At 33.7% G+C, this 10,061-nt stretch overlaps 1 protein-coding gene across 2 annotated transcripts; it reads right to left on the bottom strand.

Annotated features, from left to right (window-relative positions):
- On the bottom strand, positions 1–9,829 carry LOC114295007 (alpha/beta-Hydrolases superfamily protein). Of its 2 annotated transcripts, XM_082875675.1 has the most exons (10): positions 8,216–9,829; positions 5,728–5,804; positions 4,659–4,764; positions 3,818–3,910; positions 3,639–3,704; positions 2,600–2,745; positions 1,046–1,154; positions 618–682; positions 249–400; positions 1–28 (listed from the first exon to the last, which is right to left on the bottom strand). In XM_082875675.1, exons 1-9 carry the CDS (start codon positions 8,426–8,428, stop codon positions 253–255), a joined length of 1,023 nt encoding a protein of 340 aa, XP_082731801.1. In that variant the 5' UTR covers positions 8,429–9,829; the 3' UTR covers positions 1–28; positions 249–252. The 2 variants fall into 2 exon arrangements, with proteins under 2 accessions (XP_082731801.1, XP_028094978.2); XM_028239177.2 differs by having other exon boundaries at positions 1–400.
- Positions 9,830–10,061: the final 232 nt, after the last annotated feature.

Raw genomic sequence — 10,061 nt, forward strand, 5'->3', positions numbered from 1 at the left:
TTTATGCTCTCTTCAACAAAATCAAACACTGCAAATAAAATCAGTCTCTTTAATACATATATGTAAGTTCAAACTCACTCACGCCTTCAACAAACTCAGAAATCTCTAATACACAAACAAACTAGGAAGAAAAATACTGAGACAAAGAAATTTAAAAAATGTAGGAAAAGAAGCAGAATTGAATATAGAAATCAACAATATCTGCAAAATGAGAAAATGAAAAGCAGAAAATGGTACGAGGGAATCACCATATTAGCTCCACGGATCGTCCCAGCCTTTGGGTCCCTCTCTTTTAACAAAATCTATTATGGCCTGGACAGCTTCTTCCACTCTATTAGACAAGGAATGGTTTCCCCATTCAATTTCAACTTTCTCTGCACCACCCATTGCTTTGCATAATCTGCATTGGTCGAATCAAAACTTTGTTCATGTTGGCAAAAGACACAGGGAATTACCAATATATCCTCTTTCTCTCTCTCTCTCTCTCTCTCTCTCTCACACACACACAAGCGCGCGTGCATGCAGACTGAAAGACACGTGAACATTGTCTTCAAAAATAATATTAACTTTCTGATATAACTTCCAAATATTGGTTAAGAAAAAGTAAATGCACTTGCCTGTCAACTAATGCTTTCTTGTCCACGTACTCTGGCACATATTCATCAGCCATTGAAAACAAAACCTGCAGAAAACAAGCATCTTCAAGTAATTGAAACACTCACTGATGTAAACCAAGCAGAGATGACATCGTTATTATGCAAGTCAAAGAACAAATCATGCTTGATTTGGGACAGTTCAGTCATATTGGCTAGGATTGCAGATTTGCTTGCTCAAGAAGTGCTTATGTAAAAAATTTTCCCCCACCCTTCCTTTTCAGCATTTTCTATTCCCTTATTAGACTAATTGCGGAAGGAGAGTCCTATTATCAGAGAATAAAAAAAAAATGTGTAAAGTTCATATAGACATGCGCTCTATTGTGTCCATCAATTTACAACAAGCATCTATCTACAACAACCCCAAAAGAGTATGACAAAGAAATGCCTACCTGGCAAGGTGTGTTAGACATGTGTCCAAGTCTCATTCTCAGCTGATCATCACTAAGATCAGAACTAAACATGTCATCGTCCCCATTGTACGCACAAAGGGAGTGATATCTGCAATGTGCTTGGTATTTCAGCTAGGACCAAAGCCAAAAAAGATAAACACAATCTTTACTGCATACAGTATAAATAGGAAGAGAAAATTCTTGGTAGAGAAAAAAGAATTTTTGGTAGAGAAAATTCTTTGTAGATAAACACAATCTTTACTGCATACAGTATAAATAGAAAGGCTTCTTTTTTGAAATTTTTTGGCAGAGAAAATTCCGGACACTTGAAGAGAGAACAATTCCTTAAATGATAGAACTTGATACAGAAAAAAGAATTCTTTTTTATTTAATTGTGGCCAAACAACTTGTTCAGTTCAAGTACAGAGCAGAACAAGTCTTAAAATTTTAGTATGTTCATGAAAAGGTATACCAGAAACTGAAACTGCCACTAGAACAGCCAAATTTTGGGGAAAAACATATCTGTTTTTTTAACAATACTTTTTATTTCATTATTTGCATCAGTAAACATATCCCAAAATTCTGAGGGCAATGGTAACAAGTTGGCATCGGTTCTGCCACAATTTAATACAACATCAATAGTAGTAGACAAATATGAGAATTTTTAATCACCTTCAATTGCGTGATTGTATTAGTATCATCAGTTTATGCGCACCAACTTAGCGAACCGTTAGTTTGTTTTACAATTACACCAGACAAAGTAAAGATCAGGTTGAATTGTCTAATAAGTAGTATGTTGGGAGAAAAGAAGTCTTACATTTTTAAATGAAATAATAGCTTGATTCTTTCTTAATCATTGTCGCTTATTATGAATTTTATTCTAAAAAGTTGACAAAAGGAACCACTACAAGAGTTTCTCTCCAAGGGGTGGTCAACTTGCCAGGCATTTCTATAAGATATCCCGCTCAAATTGAAAAGAAAAAAAAATTCACAACCTAAGTGCCAAAAGTGGAACTTAACATCACAAACATAATTTTGATCAATCAATAAATTTCAAGTAATCAAAAATCTGTGCCACCTATCAACAATCCATGGCTTAACACAAATCATCCTTCATCTCTATTTATACAGGGACAGCCTGAAATATTTCGTACATTTTTTCCTCCTCTTTTCTGACTAATCATAAACAACATATAAATATTTGGAGCTCTCTTTAATGAGTAAGACAGCTCTGATCTCTACATTTTCAGATTATTCTAATTTGCACTTTTGTTGAAAATTCTACTTTGGTAAACCTTCAATGTCATAAGAGACAATAAAAGTGCAAAGACGCCTTTCAACAGGAGTTCAAAATATATGATAAATGGCTCACTTAAGATGTAAGTGCAATCTAAGAATACATCATATTTCCAATACAAGAAAATAATGAAGGTCAGGGGAAGAAGAAAGTTAACTAGGCAAAACTTAATGAAGCAATAGAAAGTTTTTTTAAAAATAGAATACATCCTTAAGCCACCTTTACTTATCAAATAAAAAAAATTATATTACACTTACCTAGAGGCAGTGATTGGGGCATCTGGATTTGCTTCCCTTGGCATTAATTCTGATGCCCGACCTTCACTTATCATTGTTGAAGCCAAGTCAATCATAGCAGCTGTTTCAGGAAGAGTTGCCAGATATTCCCGGTCACTTACCGGAGCCTAGACAATCCAATTAAAATTATGACAAAAGCTGCAATTAATGCCATATCCAGGCATAAAGCAATAAAATAAAATTTTTCTATCAGCTAAATAAGACAGTTTGCACACCAACTATCAAATATTGATTGAAAGTGAAAAGTTTTTTCAAGCTTTCAAAAGTTTCTATTAACTACGGTATATATAAGTATTTGTGCATGTCCCCTGGAACTGGGATGATACATGTGAGTGTGCTCTTTGAAACATGAGAACCAAGATTGTTCAAACACACACTGTGTTCTCATTTTATATAAGACCACATAAATAGTTTATCTAACTTCTCAAAACAATAGAAACAATCACCATTCCCAACTTGCAAAGAGTAAATAAAGTTTGGCTCAGTGAACAGTGTCACAAAAAGCTTCTTCTATTTATTTGAAATCACTTTCTGATAACTCTCAATAATTCAAAATCAGACCAAATCACTCCCAAATGGTTGCCAATGGCAGTGGTCGGCAGTAGGCAATGGGCTGGTCAGTGGTGGTTGAATGCAGGTTAAGAATGCTGGCTAGTCATCAGGGGTTGTAGAGAATGGTGGGTATAGAAAGAACAAAATGGGTCTGGTTGAGTATGGTGGTAGTGTTGGTATTTTGTGGGGTGGGTAGAGAAAAACGAGATTTGCCAAACTTTTTATGGTGGGTGTAAAGAGAAAGTCGGTGTATGTTTAGAATCACCTAGATTAATTGTCAAAAATCTTAAGGGATGTTTGTGTAATTATCCCTAAAAGAAAAAATTCACTGTGACAAACTGATAAAGTTGCAACCACTAACTTTTCAGCTTCACAGAAGTATGCATGACACCTGGAACTTTCACAAATTAGAGCACACAGAATAACTGAATTTAGATAGGTAAATTACCTGGAAGATAGCAGCACGCACTGCTCTAGAGCATGCAGCATTTGTCCGCATGTAATATACAATATCCTACATATGCATTCAACAATAGTTGGCTAACTTTATTTTCTCATTAACTGTGAGTAATCAGTTTCAAACTGAACTTTATATGCTTGCAAGTGTTTTTAAAAGAGGGTACCCACCTGACAGCCAGTACTATGGCCAAGCAATACCACACCCTCAGAATCTTCCTTGTTTATTAAGTAATTGATCAATTGGTCAAGTTCGATGGCATCCTGTAACATAACCATTAAGCAGAGAAAACATAACACTCTGGACACTGATGAGCAATTATAAGACGTCAAATAAAATTTTATGAAGACTGACATTCGTTCTAAGCAACAAAGTCATGATAATCAAGATAACATAACACTCCATAAAACACGTATATTTACTTTTATATGTATAGGTCTCCATATGTGAAATACATTCTAATGTAATTCTTGAGAAAATGTTAGATCAATTTCTCCACATTGAACCATGTAACACTGTCATCCTTGCAAAAACATACTAGTGAGTATTCCTACTTGTCCATGACCTTCAATGTTTGGTCCCTAATCTGATTGAGCTCAGACATTGCAGCTTTAAGGCGGAAGACACTTTAGTGATTAGAGACAAAATTTTGAATTCCATGTGAGATGATCCACTCTATTGAGCGAAGAAAGGAAAATCCATTCTTATGGAGGTCAACAATGACCTTTAAGAAGGCATGTCTTCATGAGCACGTCTTTATGAACAATTGTCGGTTTTGGGTCCTTTCTTCTCTAATAGGAAATAACATAAATGCCTCTAACATCAAAGTGGCACTTGAAAAGAAATTTCATCTCATGAAATTTATTCCTATCACGAACACAGGCATTTAACTCGTCTCACTGTTTTCATTCACAACTAGAGAAATGGAAAGCAGTTAATATATCTAGAACAGCCCATAGCACTGCTCATCTCCACCCAAATAACCAAGCAATGATAGAAATTAGAAGTTACTTGTTTCAAGCTTGAGATGCCATATCCGCTATAAGAAGATGAGAGCAGAAACTGAACTAGAGACCATTTCTCTTTATCCAAAGCAATTGCCAGAGGTTCCAAGTATCTGCATAAGGAAATAAATCTCCTTTAAAAAATGCAAATACTACATACGAATTCCTTTCACATACACGTCAAAGAATTAATTCTTAGCATCAATACTATGGTACAAATTTTCTTTAAGAGCAATCTATCATATTTGGTGGGGCGTATACTATTTCATGTGGTCATATTATAGATGAGGAATCCACATACATGGTAGAATGTTCCAAGATTTTTTTTGAGTACTGCATATTTCCAAGATTCATGTCTTCTACTAATAAAAAAAGGTAGCCCCGGAGTTTAGAAGGCCTTAAGAATAGCCAACAATATTTCAAAATGCTGAAAATTTTTAGGTAGCGTCAAGAAACTATTTTACAGTCCAACTTGTCTATGATAAATACTCCTAAATTACAATGTGATGGTAGATGTCACAACACTATTTTTCCCTGCAAGTTGAACATATATTGGGACATTACATTCACTAGTCATAACAAAAAAAAATTCAACAACTTCACAAATTTTGTTCTCTACATCAAATTTATCAAAAAGAGATAAGCCCTTAATAATCCTTAGGATCTCACACTGTCACCAAACTACAAGAAGAATGTGTTGTATGTTGTATGCCTGTTGAATTCATATTGTTCAAGTGCATTAGGTTAAAAGCTGCTCTCACATGAACTTTTCCATTAAAAAAAAAGTCACTGTAAAGAATTTAAAGAAGCTTAAAGGTCTATGGTGAAAAATATCACTCCATTAACACTGAAAATAAACTTAGCTCCTCTTGATAGTGGCACTTGTTTATACACTCATTGAATTTAATTGAGAGAGAGAGAGAGCATAACCTTGCAATGTGTAGGATATTATTAATTTTTTCGTTTTTGACAGATATTAATAAGATAGCACTAATAGGTGCCAACAGTCACGACAAATACGTGCTCAATGCACATAACATATTCATAAATTGAAATCGAGAGAGCATTGGACATACTCAGTAGCCAAAAATCCATCAGTTAATCCGCCAATAAAAATGACTTGTTGTTTATAATCACCTGTTTTGAATGCAACCTGCACGAAGAACAACAATATCATGATCATCATAGAGAAAGATGGTAAAACAAACAACCTAACCACGAAGGACCACAACAGAGCACAAGTAATAACCCTACAAAAATACAAGAATTTTCCTTATAAACATATTTTGTAGAAATAATGCATGGATTCAGTAATTGACCATGGACTCTTCTATTTCCCCCACAATACCCGTGTCCACCGGATATGACATGGATAAGGGTGTGGGATATGTGTCCGACGCTCGTACCCAATTTAGACACTCAGATCCTTTAATTTGTGACAATATATGAAGAAAAAGAAACTTGCATTTGTTAGTAAAGCAATATTTTTAGGCTCCCACATGAATTAGATATAGAAATTTCATATTTGTTTCTAAATCATATTTAATTTCTAATATATTTCTACATAATTTAAATCATCTCATCCGAGAATATTATATAATATGCAATATATATGTACATATGACGTGTCCCCATATCCATATAGAATTTTGGATACATACCCCAAGATCCTAAGATTTAAATTTATGAAGGTCTGACGCTTGGATACACACCCGCACCCGACACTCGCACCCGAGTCCATGTAACATAGGCGTCCCCAAGTTCTTACCCATGGTGAAGGTGAATGCGAAAAATAACAAATTTTGTAATAGAAACCCATTGGGGCCCAGTTGTTTAAAAGTGATACAATTTCTTCAATTGCAAATTGAGCACCACTAATGACAACAACCAATTTTGTAAAAGAGATTACTACTATGGAGAAGGCGCATGCTAATCACGTGAACTGCAGAAGGTGGAGGAGGAGGAATTTGTTAGATAGCTTGATATACATTGTTGTGCCCAGTTCCTAACAGCTTAGAGCTCTGATTCAGAGAGGTCTTGGATTCAAGTCTCTTTATTAGCATTTAGTATCATGTCCCTCGTTTGGTTTCTCCCTCTCCGTTTGGTTGTTTGCTTATCCTTCTGTTTGGTTCTAAAAATCCAATCTTTTCAACCTTGTGTAATCATTAATACCCAAGATAAATATTTACATAAACCTCAAACTTTGAGACAGGCAAGGTGTGTTTTAAAACTTGTTGTGTACAAAGGCTTTGGCTTCATTAAGCTTATATGGTACCTGATTAACTTTCCCATAACCCTAAACCTACTTGCAAAGCAACTTGGTAATACATTAAAAAACGATAGCTACATGAGCAAATAGTTTTTAACCTTTTAGATGAACAGCCAAGCAATTTTGCCTCCTTCAAGTTCTCATATAACAAACCAATGTAAAACATTTCTTTAACTCATGAAAGTCAAAAAATGGCACTGAACAACAAATATTCTACAGGAGCAAGCAAATAAGACACTCAATTGCCTTGGTTCAAGAATGCACGAAATCAGGTTTGACCTCAAATGCTGCAGTTTACTTAAACATCCAAGATCATGAACCTTTCATTTCGAATAGCATACAGAATCACCAAAACTAATGAATATGAATGTCAATAAATGATAATGCATATCATTTCTTTTGAAACTTTGCATTCCTAAAGATACAAGAATTCCATTATCTGTCATTTTAAAGTAGGTTACTAAGCTATATCAACAAAGAACGCACACTTGGGAGCCATAAGAACCATAACAAATTGGTTTCTCAATAGCATTACGAATTCAACCAAAAAAATTCCAACAATCCTGTGCTGCATACGCAGATGTAGAAGGCATTTTTAATAAATATCTCCTAATAAACAACTAATACCCATTATTCTGCAGCAAGCAGAAATGGGGTTCTCACATGATTTGATTCCACAACCAGTTGAAAATTCTCAAGTGCATTTCATTTCATTTCATTTTATTTTTTATTTTTTATTTTTTATTTTTTATTTTTTATTTTTTATTTTTTATTTTTTATTTTTTATTTTTTATTTTTTTTGTTTTTTGTTTTTTTGTTTTTTGTTTTTTGTTTTTTTATGGGGAAAATTGTTTCCAAAACTTATTTCATGTAAATTTGCTGAGACCCTCTTCTTGTTCCTAGCCTCCTATCAAACTTGCACCTTTAATAATATCTTAATATCATATCGATCAAGGCTTTCCTTTAGTTTGATTGCAGGTAGTGGTTTCAGACAATTCCTTCCGCTAAGCGGTTGCACCAAGTCTTCCTTGGCTCTCCTCTCCCCTATATCTTTTGTTTGAGATGAGCTTAAGTTCCGCCCAATTTTGTTTCCACCACATTTATTTGTTCATAGTAAGATTAAGTACATTTTTGTTAATGAAAACATGTTTCAATGGTACTTTCCGTTTGCAGATTCAAATAAAGCACATATTGTTCATATTCCAAGCACAATTGTGAATCAGATTTCCATATAGGCTACACCGTTTCAAAAATTCAAATATAATCACAGTGATTTCAGAGAGAATTTCTCAGACCTGAATAGGTTTGGGACCGTACTTGAACATGACCCCTCGAAACTGCTTCTTCCGATTGATAGGGCCAACGGAGTCGGCGGGGTTGTTGGCCATTTTAAGGCTGCTGGAGCGATCCACACGGCCGCGAACAATGCCGGAAAACCAAGAGGTTGGTGGAGCTGAAGACGATGAGTTCGATGAGAGAGAAGATGAAGTTGGCGATGAGAGATCCATAACCTAGGCTCTCAATCAACATCGTCCATATCACCACCACAACCGACTTCCTAGTAATTGTAGACCAATATATATATATATATATATAGAGAGAGAGAGAGAGAGAGAGAGAGAGAGAGAGAGATTCAAAAGAACTTGAGAACAGTGATGAATAATGGTTACTCCTCTGTATATATACAGAGAGAGGGTATATTTGTAGGCTTGCAACAGAGAGTATATCCTTATCGGGTCTGTAAATTAATTAATAAACTTTTAAATATATAAAACATTTTTTTGATTCCAAATAAATGAAATTTTAAAAAAATAATTAAAAAATAATTAAAATTAGAGAGACTTACATCTAAGGTGCCTTAATGTTATTTTAGTTTATAAAATATCTATTTTATACTTCTTTATAATATACAGTTTTTAGTTTTGAAAACTGAAGATTACGTTTCTATTTTTGTAGGAGATTAAGTTAGGATGAACTTGATGATGGAGATTTTGATGATGCAGATTTTCGTGGAGATTTTGTAGGGATTTTATAGTCGTGTAGAAGTTGATTTTCGTTGATCGTATAGAAGTTAATTTTCGCTGATCGCGTAAAAGTTTATTTTGTAGTCATATAGAAGTTGATTTTCGTTGATCATGTAAAAGTTGATCTCGTAGAAGTAGATTTACAGTGAAGTTGAATCAGATACGTTTTTTTATTTTTCATTTGATTTGTATATAAGGACTTCGATTTCAGATAAGTTTTTCTACTGTATTTTGAATTAAGTTTTTGTTTTCAGTTTTGATCAATGTGAGAGAAAAGTGAGCTCAGTGTAGTCGTTTTTTATTTTTCAAGTTGATTTTTTATCCTTTGTTATTGACGATGGAATTTTCTGCGCTTTCCTCAGTTTTGTGCGTTGTTTTTTTTCTTTTTTTGCACTTTTGATTTTTCTGCACTTTTCTTTGTATTCTAGAGAAAATTGTATGTTTGTTATTATAATCCAACGAAAATCACAGAGAAAATTGTAAGCTTGTAATCTAGTGAAAATTGTAAACTTGTGGTCCAGAGAAAATTGGAAACTTGTAGTCCAGTGAAAATCACAGAGAAAATTATAATTTCATAACAAATTTTCTCTGTGATTTTTGTGAGTGATTGTGTTTAATAGTTAGCATTAATTTTCTGTGTGATGTTCTATAGACTCATTCATTTTCTTGGTGATTTTATTTTTGTTATATTGAAAGTGAATATAAGTTCGTAAATTTCTTTGGATTTTAATTTGAGTCCAATACTACACAATCACACAGAGAAAATTATAATTTCATAACAGATCTTCTGTATGATTTTTGTCTATGATTGTGTTTAATAGTTAGCATCAGTTTTTCTCTATAATTTTCTCTGGACTCATTAATTTTTTCTGTGATTTTGTTTTTGTCATCTTGAAGTTGAATTATACGTTTGTAAATTTCGTTGAACTTTTACTTGAGTCCAAAGAAAATTATAAACTTCTTATTATAATACATAGAAAATTATAAAAAAAAACACGAATTTCTCTAGACATGTATGTTGTTCTTGTGAAGTGTTTTTATATTGAACAAGTTATTTTTCGTATTCTTTCTTTCAGTTTAGATGAACAGTACAATATTGTTGCTGTACAAATATAGG

This window comes from Camellia sinensis, chromosome 6 (genome assembly GCF_055761805.1).
Source record: "Camellia sinensis isolate YWXY chromosome 6, ASM5576180v1, whole genome shotgun sequence".
In the NCBI taxonomy this organism is placed as follows: Eukaryota; Viridiplantae; Streptophyta; class Magnoliopsida; order Ericales; family Theaceae; genus Camellia; species Camellia sinensis.

What these genes read in the sequence shown, in the direction of transcription:
- LOC114295007 (XM_082875675.1), bottom strand. Translation starts at nt 8,428, where the DNA reads ATGGATCTCTCATCGCCAACTTCATCTTCTCTCTCATCGAACTCATCG. An exon ending in GCATCTCAAGCTTGAAACAA is followed by an intron (nt 3,911 to 4,658) that starts GTAACTTCTAAT and finishes GTTATGTTACAG; the next exon opens with GATGCCATCGAACTTGACCA. An exon ending in TGTCTAACACACCTTGCCAG is followed by an intron (nt 683 to 1,045) that starts GTAGGCATTTCT and finishes TGTTTTCTGCAG; the next exon opens with GTTTTGTTTTCAATGGCTGA.